The 15,205-nt window shown below is 38.6% G+C and overlaps 1 protein-coding gene across 1 annotated transcript in view; it reads left to right on the top strand.

Moving 5' to 3' along the window:
• SENP7 (SUMO specific peptidase 7) overlaps window positions 1–15,205 on the top strand; it is a 115,447-nt gene that overhangs the window by 88,350 nt on the left and 11,892 nt on the right. The window contains exons 15-19 of the mRNA XM_049785597.1: window positions 1,997–2,130; window positions 3,870–3,986; window positions 8,430–8,552; window positions 11,404–11,496; window positions 12,667–12,791. Coding sequence (XP_049641554.1) covers window positions 1,997–2,130; window positions 3,870–3,986; window positions 8,430–8,552; window positions 11,404–11,496; window positions 12,667–12,791 — 592 coding nt within the window. The remainder of the gene's footprint in view (window positions 1–1,996; window positions 2,131–3,869; window positions 3,987–8,429; window positions 8,553–11,403; window positions 11,497–12,666; window positions 12,792–15,205) is intronic.

Below are 15,205 nucleotides of genomic sequence, written 5' to 3'. Positions count from 1 at the left end.
CTCAGGGGTTACTCCTGGCTCTATGTTCAGAAATGGCTCCTGGCAGGCTCATGGGATGCTGGGATTCAAACCACCCTCTTTTTGCATGCAAGGCAAACACTCTACCTCCATGCTGTCTCTCCAGTCCTTTGTCACTTTTCTTAAGATTAAAATGATCATAATATAAATGGTTTGAAGTGCATATGTTTGGGACTAGTGTAGTCATACAAGGATTATTGCCTTGCTTGTGGCTTACCTCGGTTCAATGCCCTGTACCTTGTATGGTTTTCTCAAGCACCATCTGAAGTGATTTCTGAGCACTATAAGGTGTTGCCTGTAAAACAAACAAAAAAAGATGGTCTATTTTTGTGGGAAATAGGCAATATACATGACTTACATAGTTCTGCTATATAGTTCTAGAATAAAATTATTAAAGTTTGCACAAAACACAGGTTAGTCACACACCCAGGTCTGGGCTAATCTTTAAAAAAATTTTTTTTTGGGTCTCACCTGGCAGCGCTCAGGGGTTACTCCTGGATCTATGCTCAGAAATCGCTCCTGGCAGGCTCGGGGGATCATAAGGGATGCTGGGATTTGAACCACCATCCTTCTGCATGCAAGGCCAACACCCTACCTCCATGCTATCTCTATGGCCCTCTTTTAAAATTTTTAAAATAATTTTTAGTTTGAGGGGCTTACCAAACAGTAATTAGGGGGCCTTAGAGCCACTCCAGATACTTTGCCAGTTGGGAAGAGAGTTTGCTGATAGAGCTTGAGGAAGTGGTGCAGTTCACATACTGTATTGCTAAGGACCCAACTGGGCTACACTACGAGTGTTAAGCAGACTTCCAGGACCATAGAAAGTGGAGCTTGGGGACCATCCAGTGCTGGTTATTGTACCCCGCATGAACCCTAACTCCACTGTACTATCTATATAGCCTCTACTTTTTTTTTTAACCAGATTAGTAAAGACTTAGCACTTGGTATTTTGCTCAGGGATCGCTTCCTGTACTGTAAGGACTATGTAGTGATGGAGATTAAATTCAGGCTTCTCACATACTAAGTGTGTGCTCCAGCCCCTTGAGCTTTCGCTCCAACCCCTATAATATATTAACAGTTTATATTTATTAGTATAAACTAATGAATTTATTAATATAAACTCAGTTTCTTAAATTTTTTATGAAATCCAGTTATATTCTAATATTTATCACATATTTTGTTCATTTGAATAGTTGCATTTTCAGATTATTTGATTAAAATACAGATCAGGAAATAATAAATCTTTTTAAAAATTATTTTTATTGAATTATTGGGATTTATAATACTGTTAATTATACCTTTCATGCACATTGGTCCAACACCACACCAATCACTAGATCGCACCAATCACCAATTGCCTACTTACCTTCAGTGTCCAAGGTCCCTCTCAGGCAACTCTCTCTACCCTCCATGAAAGTTCATTTCTGTAGACAAATGCCCAAATGCCCAGTTTGGTGCTTTTGACCATTTGTTATTCTGTATATCCTATGTATGAGACGCGTGCAAGGCAAATGCCTTACAGCCGTGCTATTGCTCCAGGCCCATATGAGACATATTTCTAAAAATATTAATTATATAAATGGTGGCAGCTATACCATCGATGAATAAAGCTAATTACTTAATTTCTACAAAATTGTAAATCAATAATAATTTGATAAAATATTTTCCCCAAACTGTACATCTTTCTTTATTTACAGAAATACGAGTAAATATTGAGTATAAATAATTCTGTATTAGTATACTTAAGATTTACATGAATGATAATATACTACTTAAGCTTTGATCATGATATAATCTTTTTTAATCTGATGTACCACACTTAATTTGTTATATCTTTGTAGAAATTCTAAAACTACAGATACAATATTTGGGTCACATTTTTATGTACAAATCTAGGTTTTTGACTTCATCCTTTTGAAAGTTATTCTGTGCTTATGTATTTGTAAAGGTGATCATTTTCTTTGCCATTTCCTGACAGCCCTCAAATACAGATACAGCTAAGCCTACCTACACTTTTCTGCAGAAGCAAAGCAGTGGTTGTTACTCACTTTCTGTCATGTCAAATCTAGATGAAGAATGGCAAGAAGTCAGACACACTGGACCAGTTCAGAAGTATGTACTGTGTCATATCACATTTGTAATAGGTGGGCATATTAGTAGTTTTTATTTATGTTATTGCTTTTTATGTCATTTACATTTTGAAATGTTTTTATGTTACTTTTGTGCTGTAACAACAATAACTTATGCTTTTTATATGTTAGTAAAATTAAGGGTGTGTGTGTGTGTGTGTGTGTGTGTGTGTGTGTGTGTGTGTGTGAAGAAAATAGCTGTTGTAGGGGCCAGAGTGATAGCACAATATAGCCTTGAATGATTATAAGGGATGCTGGGGATTGAACCTTGGTCAACCACATGCAAGACAAACTCCCTTTCCTACCTGGCATACTATCTCTCTGTGCATAAATTTTCACATATTCTTGTTTTAATTTACCAGTAATCATAGGATTTATATACTAGGATTAAATCAGTTGTGAATTACTTGTTTCCTTGAATTTTTCTGGTATAGAAAGCACTTTTTTGTTTGTTTGTTTGTTTGTTTGTTTTTGGGTCACATCCGGCGCTGCTCAGAGGTTACTCCTGGCTTTGTGCTCAGAAATCACTCCTGGCAGGTACAGGGGACCATTTGGAATGCCAGGGATCGAACCCATGTTCATACTGGATCGACTACGTGTAAGGCAAACGCTCGACTGCTGTGCTATCTTTGGCCCCAAGAAGCACACGTTTTACTTTTTATTGGCTAAAGTTTTGTAGCCCATATCTTACGATTATAGTCTGGAATTCACTATAGGTTTTATTTATGAGTTTGTAAGAGGGGATCTCAGAGTAATATATTTTGTGTTTTGACTCTTTCTTCCTGTATTCTGGTACTTCATTTTCTTTATGTTTTCATATATTTTGCACCACACCCACCACCATCATGCCACTACCCTCCAATGATAGTCCCCAGAACCCATTTCTTCATTTCCCCAACACAAGTCTCCACATCCTTCTTGCAGACATGTTCTGTAAATAGAATATCAGAGTTTGGAGGTCTAATTTTTGACTGCTGGCTCTTCTAAATGAATAGAGGCTAGTCTTAGACATTTAAATTTAAAGTGGAAAAGTGAGTGTAGGATAATCTTATATAGTTTAATGGTTTGTTGAAAGTTAAAATTGTGCAGAGGCCATTCTCAAATATTGGAAATAAGGGACTGAAGAGATAGCACGGTGGTAAGGCGTTACCTTAGATGCAGAAACATAAAGCCAGGAGTAACCCCTGAGCGCTGCCGGCTGTGACCCAAATTAAAAAAATATTGGAAATAAATATATTGTAAATTTTTATGAGATTATAACCTGGTTAGGGGCTGGAGCAATGGCACAGTGGTAGGGCGTTTACCTTGTACACAGCTGACCCAGAACAGACCGTGGTTCAGTCCCCCTGTATCCCATAAGATTTCCCAAGCCAGGAGCAATTTCTGAGCACAGAGCCAGGAGTAACCCCTGAGCATCACTGTGTGTGGCCAAAAACAAACAAACAAACAAACAAAACACAAACAAAAAATAACCTACTAATAATATCAAGAATAAGCTATATGGGAAGAATTGGAAGTGAGAAGAAACTCAGCTAAGTATTGTTGGTACCTTGTGAAATAATGTGTGTAATCTGTTAGCTATTTTGTACTTTGGAATGGCAACTACTGACTACAGCTACTCTGCTCTAGTGTGTGACAATTTACCTTGGTAGTCAATGGTCAACACTTACATAGCTTAACTTCATTTTTATTTTAATTTTTTTTAACTTCATTCTTGTTTAGACTGATTGTATATCCCCCACCACCTACTAAAGGGGGGTTAGGAGTGACTAATGAAGATTTGGAATGTTTAGAAGAAGGAGAGTTTCTTAATGATGTAATCATTGACTTCTATCTTAAGTAAGTACAGTGCTAAATGATCTTATTTGTTTTACATATTTTGATGCGAATCTTGGAGTAATGTCATTATCTTTGAAATATTCTAACTCTAAAGGAAACCTGAGTATTTCAGATTAAAAAATTTTTTTTTATATATCATGATTTTTTCATCAATGAACTTGGTTTTTTCCTTCCTTCTATTTTTTTTTTTGCCACACCCATTTGATGCTCAGAGATTATTCCTGGCTAACCACTCAGAAATTGCCCCTGGCTTGGGGGCACCATATAGGATGCCGGGGGGTTTTCCATATGGGATGAACCACGGTCCTTCCTTGACTAACGCCACCTCACCTTTCCTTTACTTCTGATAAATATTATGTACTTCAAAAAAGCTACTTCTTATTCTGGGTTTTATTTTTCATTAGCATGTTTGACTTTACAAAAATTTATTTCTCATAATTCATGATTCTAGATAGAGTCCCAAGATCAAGATACCACATGATTTAAGTTAGACTTTCCTTCTGGTTTGCAGATGGACACCATCCATCTTTCATATCTTCATCAGTCCAGGTGTCTCTTCATCTTCTTGTAGGAACAGTTACAAGGCAAAAACTATCATTTTAAATTTTATCACTATTCTGTAAAATTTTTTTGTTTTGTTTTGGGGCTATACCCAGCTGTGCACAGGGGTGATTCCTGGCACTTTGGAATCACCTCTGGCAGGCTCAAGGGTATTGGAAGCCCGGAATCGAGTGCAAGTTGGCTGCAAGCAAAGCAAACCCTTAACTGCTGTGCTCTAGTTCCTTAAAAATTATTTTCAATATTTTTTTATATCAAAATGAGGGAGTAGGTATGATTTTCAAACTTCAATGATGGAATAAGGTCACTCTTTTAACTCTGAATATCTCGTGAATTCCCTATCTCCACATACAATCATATCACATTTTTATTTTTGACTGATAGCACTTTTTTTTTGGTTTTTGGGCTACAACTGGTGATATTCAGGGGTTATTCCTGGCCATGCGCTCAGAAATCATTCCTGGCTTGGGGGATCATATGAGACACTTGGGATCGAACTCAGGTCCATCCTGAGTCAGCCACGTACAAGTCAAATGTCCTGCCGCTGTTCTGTTGTGCCTGTCCCTATTTATAGCACTTCTTTGTTATATTATTATGGTATGAGAAGTACTTGCATAAATACAAATCGCTTTGAGAACCTAAAAGAAGTGACTGTGTAGTTATCTATTGCTTGTTTTGTAAATCATACTTTCATTAAAGCTTTCTGTCACTTCTATAAAAATTATTTTCTGGGGCCGGAGAGATAGCATGGAAGTAAGGTCATTGGTTTGAATCCTGGCATCTCATATGGTCCCCTGAGCCTGCCAGGAGCGACTTCTGAGCATAATGGAGCCAGAAGTAACCCCTGAGCGCTGCTGGGTGTGACCCAAAAACCAACCCCCCCCAAAAAAAATTATTTTCAACATTTTTTTATCCAAAAAATAGGTAAGTTTTCTAAATTTTATGCCAAAATTTTCATACTTCACTTTGTACTGTATTCTTATACTACGTTCTAACATTTCTTGAAATTATCTCCTAATTATTTCATGATTTTGGCCCTCCTTATTTATTTATTTATTGTTTATATATTTATTTATTTTGGGCCACAACCAGTGATGCTCAGGGGTTACTCCCGACTATGCGCTCAGAAATCTAGCTTGGGGGACCATATGGTATGCCAGGGGATCTAACCACTGTCCATCTTAGGCTAGCACAGGCAAGGCAGATGCCTTGTTGCTTGCGCCATCTTTTTGGCCCCTGTATCCCCCCTTTTAAGTTTTTTTTTAATCATTGTACTTAAGCTCTGTTGTTTTACTAATACGATGCTTAAAAAATGCTTGTTTGTTTGGGAGCTCATACCTGGTGGTGCTTGGAGCCTACTCTCAGCTCATAACTCTAGGTCATTCCCAGTGGTGCTTGGGGAACTATTCCATATTGGGGATCAGATTTTGGCTTCCTGCATGCAAAGAATATGCTAAGTCCATTGAACTATTTTTCTAGATCAGCAGTTTCTACTTTAAGTGATCTTAGTGGACAATGAGGTGACTCAAGGATCTTGTTCAAGTGTTAGACACTGGGTTTAATTTAATCCTTAGGTTCGATTCTTGACAAAACATGATCCTGTGAGTGTTCTGGTGCTTTTTCTGAGTACTCCTGAGATGGACACAGTCGTCTTCAGTACTGCTAGGGGTGGCAACTAAAAAAAACCCAGTAAGCTGAAAAGCTGAAATGCAAGTAAACTATCAGATTGTCTTGTGTATAATTGGATAGAAAATGAGTATATATAGGTCAGAAGCCAGCACCACAGCACCAAACAGAGTCTCCAAGTGCACACTCAGGCCACAGTCCCCTTCCCCTTGGGAGAGTGACTTGTGTATTAGCTCCCAAATCCACCTGGTGGCCATAAACTAGTGCTGTGGTTCCAAAGTGGTGTGTACAATGGAGCAGGGCAAACGGGAAGTGGATGAGTGAGATCTTTGGGACATTGGTGAAGGGTATTAGGTACTCTAGTGGTGGATGTTCAATATACTTATGAAACTATCATTAATAGTATTGTAAGTCACAAATAGAATATTTAATAAAAGATAAAAGATTAAAAAACAACAAATATCAAATAGAATATTTAATAAAAGATAAAAGATTAAAAAAATGAGTCAGCAGGGGAGTTGGTTGCCTTTTCTTGTAGGGGGCAAGGTGTGGGTTTGACTGGTTGTCCCTTCGCTTGGGTGCTGGGTACTGGTACTTGATGCCTAATGGAATAGGAACTGAGGGTGAAGAGTTTTAATGTGGGGAATCTGGATGGGATTGCGGGGTGAAGGGATAGTCGAATTTTCAAAGGGGTGAAAGGGGGGAAGTATATGGAAGGGGCAGGAAAGAAAAGAGAAAATAAATTAAAAAGAAAAGAAGAGAAAAAGAAAAAGGAAAAAGCAGTAGTGAGAAGAGTTAAAGAGCGAGGGAATGCTAGTTTGTTTAAGTGTGTTCGATGAGTAGGGCCTGTAGTATAAGTCTATAGGTCACAGTTGCTGCTTCGGTGGTCTGGGTGGTCACATGCTTCAAGTCCTAAATGAAGGTATTACCTAGGGATAAAGCCCTAGTCTAGGGTGTGAGCTACGACCTGCATAACAACTATGATCCCTAGTTCCAGAGGTCTGTCTGAGACTATTGCAACAGAAGGGGACCTCTGGAAACATAATGGAAGACGCTATCCCAGGCCCCTTCCTAGGATCAGCGCAAAGACCAGGACCCCCAAACACAGAAGACGGATTAAAATGACACTGAGGGAACAGAACTTCTAGATCCACAAAGAAAGACATAATCATAAGTTCAAATCCTTGACTCGTGCAGATACCAAGACCTCTAGATACAGAAGTCTGATGTTATCACCAGGACGGAGCAGAAGTCTTCCATACACCACAAAAGCACCAAGGGGAGAGTAAATGAACCTGAAAGAAGTCTATAGTTAATCCCATGACAATATACTTCAAGGGTGGAGAAACCCTGTATCTCTTAGGCAAAGGAAATTCCTTTTCAAATGACCCCAATATTTACTGTGCATCTGCAGGAGGGGAAAAAAGGCACAAAACAATTTTTTTTATTATTATTTACTTATCTATTTTTTTTGTTGATTTCATTGTTGTGGTTTGGCTATTGAAGTGGATGTCTCCATTTATATTTATTTTCTTCTTTTCTTATGTGCTCTGCCACATTTTTTTAATCTCAATATCATGGCTTTTATATGGTGCTTACCCTTTTGTTTGTTTTTTTTTTTGGAATGCTCACTGGATATTTTATTTGACAGTTCTTTATGTACTGTTGTGGTGTTTCACCTTCTTTTTCCCCTTCCTCTCTCAAACCAAGGCTGAAAGCCTCTACTCTGCCCAATTCCGGAGTATCTGATTCTTTTTTTCTTTTTTTTTCTCCAGGTTATTACTTTTCTCCTCTTCAAACAAAACTGCATAACTTGAACTATCTAGTCTTGCCTACCAATGTGGGGGGGGGAATCAGGGAGGTACCAAGACCAAATAGGTGTAAGACCACTAAATAGTAGTCTAGGCACAGAGGGGACCACTTATTCTAGCAGCCCTGGGGGCAAGGGAAGAGGATATGGAAAGAAGGACTGGAACGGAGGTGGAGGGAGGACAATTCGGTGAATGGAATTCCCCTGATTTTATGTTAATATGTACCTAAAATATTATTGTCAACGATATGTAAGCCACTATGATTAAAATAAAAATTATATTTAATAATAAAAAAGATTAAAAAATAACAACAACAAAAATAAATAAAATGAGGATTTTCATAACATAAGATAGTTTTGGGGGTGATCAGGTAAAATATAAAAATAAATAACAGTTTATATATATATATAAAAATAAATAACAGTATGGTATTGTTATTACCTTACAGGTATCTTATCTTGGAAAAGGCATCAGAAGAACTTGTTGAACGAAGTCACATTTTTAGTAGCTTTTTTTATAAGTGTTTGACAAGAAAGGAAAATAATTTAATAGAGGATAATCCAAATCTTTCGTAAGTTCTAAGAGGAGAATATTATTTTAATACTCTTACCTTATTTCCTAGCATTAACTATATTAACACTTGTTGGCATTGCCTGGGGTTGCTCTGGGACACATTTCTTTTTTTTTTCTCCTTGGGAGTGGGTCACACTTTGAGGTGCTTACTCCTGGTTCTGCATTGAGGTATCATTCCTGGTGGCATGTGGAGGATCATATGGGATGCTGGGGATTGAATCTGGGTCTTGTATGTCCAAGGCAAGCACCCTACCCATAGTACTGTCACTTCGGCCCCAGAGAGACATTTTTTATCTTTTCACTGTACTCTTCCCCGTGACAGGGAACTCTTGCATGTTACGTTTCTAGTTGAATGCTTTGTGGGACACTAATCTCAGGGGCAAGAAAGGGTCATGCGGGGCCAGGCAGTGGCGCTAAAGGTAAGGTGCCTGCCTTGCCTGCGCTAGCCTTGGACGGACCGCGGTTCGATCCCCCGGTGTCCCATATGGTCCCCCAAGCCAGGAGCAACTTCTGAGCACATAGCCAGGAGTAACCCCTGAGCGTTACCAGGTGTGGCCCAAAAACCAAAAAAAAAAAAAAAAAAAAAAAAAGAAAGGGTCATGCTACTTCTTTCTTTCTTTTTTTTTTGGTTTTTGGGCCACACCCGGTGATGCTCAGGGGACCATATGGGACGCTGGGGGATCAAACCACAGTCCGTCCAAAGCTAGCACAGGCAAGGCAGGCACCTTACCTCTAGCGCCACCGCCCGGCCCCGCTACTTCTTTCTTACTCTTTGCCTTGACCACTAATTCTGACAGACTGTATTTCTTCATTGTTCTGTCATTATTGGGTAACACATATCAACTGAGACCATCTTAGAAAAACTGGACTTTGCTCAACTATATATATATATATTTTTTTTTTGTTTTGTTTTGTTTTTTTGTTTTTTGGGTCACACCCAGCCGTGCTCAAGGGTTTCTCCTGGCTCTAGGCTCAGAAATCGCTCCTGGCAGGCTCAAGGGACCGTATGGGTTGCCAGGATTCGAACCACCGTCCTTCTGCATGAAAGGCAAATGCCTTACCTCCATTCTATCTCTCAGCCCCTTAACTATATTTTGAGTGTTTAAAGAGTTTTGGAACTTGTGCCAAGGGGTAAGACTGATTGTGTAGATGATTTCAAAATTATGTTTAATTTTGTTCATCATGGTTAATGGAGGAGAGATATAGGGAAAGGGAAGATTTGTTAAATAAATTTAATATTTAATATTTCTGATGCTCTGCAGTTCACTCATGTACATAGTAGTTGATAGATGGTTCCAGGAATTCAGTCTTCCCTTTTAAGATTACTAGTTCTTATAGAGATTATGAATTTGTAGAAACTGAGAAAAAAGGTGGATAAATTTTATTATATGTATATTGAATGGCATATTTCATGAAAATGAGGGTAACATTTATAATATACTTGTTAACACTTGGCTTTATAAGTATATAATTGTATATATCACTTGTATATATATGTATATATATTGTGTATATATATATCACTATAAACCATATTTTAAAAGCAGAAGATAACCAAAAAAGCATTAAGATACAAAACTTAGGGTCTGAGCAGTGGTGCAGCAGTAAGGCGTCATGAAGACTGAATTCCCAGTACCATCTATCAACCACTATGTACATAAGTGAACTGCAGAGCATCAGAAATATTAAGTATCAAATTTATTTGCCTTGCAAGTGGCTAACCTAAGACGGATGGTAGTTCGTTCTCTCGTGTCCTATATGGTCTCCAAGCCAGGAGTGATTTCTGAGCACGTAGCCAGGAGTAACCCCTGAGCGTCACCGGGTGTGGCCCAAAAAGCAAAACAAAAGAAAAAAAGAAAAAAAACTTAGTGGCCAGTCAATCCTTGTTTAGAGATTCAAAGGTCAGGACAACTTAAACTAAGTTATACACAAACTTATTGTTATAAGAGGTTCGATTCCTGGCATCCCATATGGCTCCTGAGCCTGCCAGGAGCAATGTCTGAGCTCACCTAGGAGAAACCCCTGAGTGCTTCTCGGTGTAGTACAAAACCAAAGAAGAGGAGGAGGAGGAGGAGGGAGAAGAAGAGGAGGAAGAGGAGCTATCTTTGTAGCCTTTTTTTTCCCCCATAAAAGCCTAATTATTTTTATGAAGTAAAAGATATCTGAGTGGTATATATCCTTAACTCAATGAGTTACAATTTTTAAAATATATTAAATAAAGGGAGGTGACATTTATCTTTAAAATATCTGAGGATATATGTTTTATTTTTCCTCATGTTTCTTTAGGTTTTGGCACATCTCAGATCACTGATAAGACATTTAGGTTGTTCTATTAAGTTCTATAAAATGTTACTATTTTATATTATATCAAACCAAATAATAACTAGATTTATTTGTGTTTTTATTTAGCTATATAGCCACTTTAAGAATCTACATTTTATACATTTTAATTTTTCTTCTATACATTACTTTATTGTCTTAAGTTATCAGATTTAAGAACACTTGGACTTACTAAAAGTATGTAAATTTTCTTTATTTTTGGTTTTTGGTTCACACCTGGCAGCGCTCAGGGTTAGTTACTCCTGGCTCTAAGCTCAGAAATCGCTTCTGGCAGGCTCAAGGGACCATATGGGATGTCAGGATTCAAACCACCGTCCTTCTGCATGTAAGGCAAATGTCCTACCTCCATACTATCTCTCTGGCCCTAAAAGTACTTAATTTTTTAGTATGTTGGATATTAAATATTTTGAAGGATATAAATGAATACACCAATTATAACATTTTTGATACTCTTGAAATTTATTTATATTCAAAATTTTATATATAAATATCTACCTTTTACTTTCCAGAATGGCACAGAGAAGACATAAAAGAGTAAGAACATGGACTCGTCATATAAACATCTTTAATAAAGATTATATCTTTGTCCCTGTAAATGAGTCGTGAGTATTTAAAATTATTTAAAAATGAAGTTTAAAAGAAAGAAAACAGAAAGATATTTATTGATTTGCTTATCTTGTATTCTTTATTTCACAATAGTTGTATTTTAAGTATGGTGGAAAAAAATAAGTGACAGGAGTATAATGACTGAGATGAAATATTTTTTCCAGAAAATTTTTTTCTAAATGAAAGATCAACCTTCACATATTAAAAAAATTAGGTCTTCAAGCACTAAAATGAAAAATAATAATACTATGCATTTATTTACTTACTTTTACTCTCCTTGGCTACATTCAGCTTTGTACAGAGATCACTGCTGGCAGCATGTCAAGGGACTTTATGTGGTGTAGGGATTGAACCTAGGAACTTAGTACTCAAAACAACTGTGTGCAAGGCAAGTGCTTTACCCACTCTACTATCTCTTCAGTGCCTACAAATCTATTTAAAGCACATCCTCAATAGGAGAAACACCAGATATATAAAAATACATTTAAATTATTTGAATTTACCCCAAGTAATGGTTTTACTTATTTGACTAGTTTCGAAAAGTGTGTTATGGATATTTTAGCAGTTATTGTGAGGAAGTTATTTAAACTAGTTACAAAGTTTGTAATACTTGTTTTATCAGCTAAAGTGCTTACACGTATGTGTGTGTGTGTGTGTGTGTGTGTGTGTGTGTATGTGTTTTGGTTTTTGGGTCTAACCTAGTAGTGTATTTTGGTTTTTGGGTCTAACCTAGTAGTGCTCAGGGCTCCTTTTGGCTTGACTCTCTGGGGTCACTTGGGGGACTTAACGGGGTACAAGGCAAGTTCCTCCCCCACTGTATTATCTCTTTGGTTAGAGAGTTTATTTGAAAGTCACAAAATTTATTTATTCAAAACCATTTATACTAAGCATATATTGTAATTTACTAGCATATACAAAGGGTTGATTAAAAAAAGATAAATATGTCAGGAAAAAATAACATGGAATGAGAATACAGTAACAGGAGAAAATGATTTTTGAAGCATTTGCTATGTAAGTGTAAGCTTTACTTTCACTTGAATGCATATTTATAAAAACATCCTTAAAGTCAACTTCCTATAGAGCAAGCAACATTCGTTTTTCTGTGTTATTTCAACATGGTGTTATTACAATAGTTTTATTAGTTTATTTTGTTTTGTTTGAAACAGGTCTCACTGGTATCTTGCTGTCATTTGTTTTCCATGGTTAGAAGAAGCTGTATATGAAGATTTTCCACAAACTATGCCCCAATATTCCCAGACTCAGCAATCCCAACAGGAGAACCAAGCAACAGGTAATGTGTTTTAATTAGCTGACAGTAAAATGATTATAGGGAATAATAGCGATCAAAAGATAGTACTATTGGGGCCGGGAAGGTGGCGCTAGAGGTAAGGTGCCTGCTTTGCAAGCGCTAGCGTAGGATGGACCGCTGTTCGATCCCCCGGCGTCCCAGATGGTCCCCCCAAGTCAGGAGCGATTTCTGAGCTCATAGCAAGGAGTAACCCTTGAGCATCAAAATGGGTGTGGCCCAAAAACCAAAAAAAAAAAAAAATAGTACTATTACTATAAACTTATTAGAAGAAAGAATAGGGTACCTTAACATTTCATAATAGATGCTCAATTTTATGTGCAGGTAAAATTATGGTTTTAAATAAAGGAAATCTAATAATAGAAAAAAAAAAAAAGGAAATCTAACCATGATTTTTATTGAAGGCCCAGGATTTACAATATTTACAATTTTGTTAATAATACTTAAAAATGTAGTTCTGGGGCCAGAGAGATAGCATGAAGGTAAGGCGTTTGCCTTGCATGCAGAAGGTTGGTGGTTCAAATCCCGGCATCCCATATGGTCACCCGAGCCTGCCAGGAGCGATTTCTGAGTGTAGAGCCAGGAGTAATCCCCGAGAGCTGCAAGGTGTGACCCAAAAACCAAAACCAAAAACCAAAAAAAACAAACAAACATAGTTCTTGGGGCCAAAGTGATGGTGCAATGGTAGGGTGTTTGCCTTGCATGCGACTGACCTAGGATGGACCTCTGTTCAATTCCTGATGTCCTATATGGTCCCTCAAAACCAGGGGTGATTTCTGAGCATATAGCCAGGAGTAAACCCTGAGCATTACTGGGTGTAGTCCTAAAAACAAAAACCATGGGGCCCGGAGAGATAGCACAGCAGCGTTTGCCTTGCAAGCAGCCGATCCAGGACCAAAGGTGGTTGGTTCGAATCCTGGTGTCCCATATGGTCCCCCGTGCCTGCCAGGAGCTATTTCTGAGCAGACAGCCAGGAGTAACCCCTGAGCACCGCCGGGTGTGGCTCAAAAAAAAAAAACCATAATAAAAATGTAATTTTGGGGGGGGGGGTGTTTTTGGGCCACACCCGGCGGTTCTCAGGGGTTACTCCTGGCTTTCTGCTCAGAAATAGCTCCTGGCAGGCATGGGGGACCATATGGGATGCTAGGATTCGAACCAACCACCTTAGGTCCTGGATCAGCTGCTGCAAAGCAAACACCCCTGTGCTATCTCCGGCCCCAAAAACGTAAATTCTTTTTTTTTTGTTTTTGTTTTTTGTTTTTGGGTCACACCTGGCAGTGCTCAGGAGTTATTCCTGGCTCTATGCTCAGAAATGGCTTCTGGCAGGCTCAGGGGACCATATGGGATGCTGGGATTTGAGCCACCGACCTTCTGCATGAAAGGCAAATGCCTTACCTCTATGCTATCTCTCCGGCTCCAAAAATGTGATTCTTAAGTTTACTGTTTATTTACTTTGCCATAACATTTTTTAAACATTATTTACTTACTATTGGTTGATTGATTGATTGATAGGTTTTGGGGCCATATCTAGTGATGTTCAGTCAGAGTTTACTCTTCGCTCTGCACTCAGAAATAGCCCCTGGTAGGCTGGGGGACCATATGGGATGCCGAGAATCAAACCAGGTTCCTCCTGGGTTGGCCACATACAAGGCAAATGCCCTACTGCTGTGCTATCTCTCCAGCCTCGGGTCATAACATGTTTTGTTTGGAGCCATACTGGATAGTAATTGGGCTGCTCCTGACTCAGTGGTCAGGTATCATTCTGGTGTTGTTTGGGGACCAGGCCGTGACATGGATGGAAAACGGCTCCTGAAGGCAGTACATGGACTACCTTCAGTACTGACTGTATTACAGGCAGTACAATATTGAGTTACCTTCATAGCTCTTAACATAGAAATTTTAAGAAAATATATAGATTCCCTTCCTTCTTTCCTGTTGTTTTCATTGATATTGTGGTAGGGCTAGAGAGAGAGTACTTTGTAAGATAGTGCTTTGTAAGAGACCACCCCTGATTCATTCCCCTGATTTCCACATAGTCTCATGAACACTGCCAGGAGTGATCCCTGAGCACAGCCAGAAGTAATTTCTGAGCACATGTCTTCTCCTATACCTCCCACCCCCCAAAGAACATGCAGTTGTAATGATTGTAGATTCTGTTCTGTGGCTGACTATAGAGCTTGTGCTTGCCAGGGGTTAGGCATCAGATTGTGGCGCTCACACAGTCAAACTCTGTGGTCACTGAGGGTTGCACTTGTTTAGTTGTGGTGCACCTGCACATTCTGGTTGCAGTGCTCACTGGATTTACTGTGTTCCTCACACCTCTGCTTGCTTGGAGTTGCACTTTCTGGCCATGTTGCTTCAACGTCTTTGAGTCTCAGTGCTCAAGAGTCAGCCTTTTG

This window comes from Suncus etruscus, chromosome 13 (genome assembly GCF_024139225.1).
Source record: "Suncus etruscus isolate mSunEtr1 chromosome 13, mSunEtr1.pri.cur, whole genome shotgun sequence".
NCBI lineage: Eukaryota > Metazoa > Chordata > Mammalia > Eulipotyphla > Soricidae > Suncus > Suncus etruscus.
The sequence above is the reverse complement of the archived record's forward strand: the minus strand, read 5'-3'. Positions and strand labels throughout refer to the sequence as shown.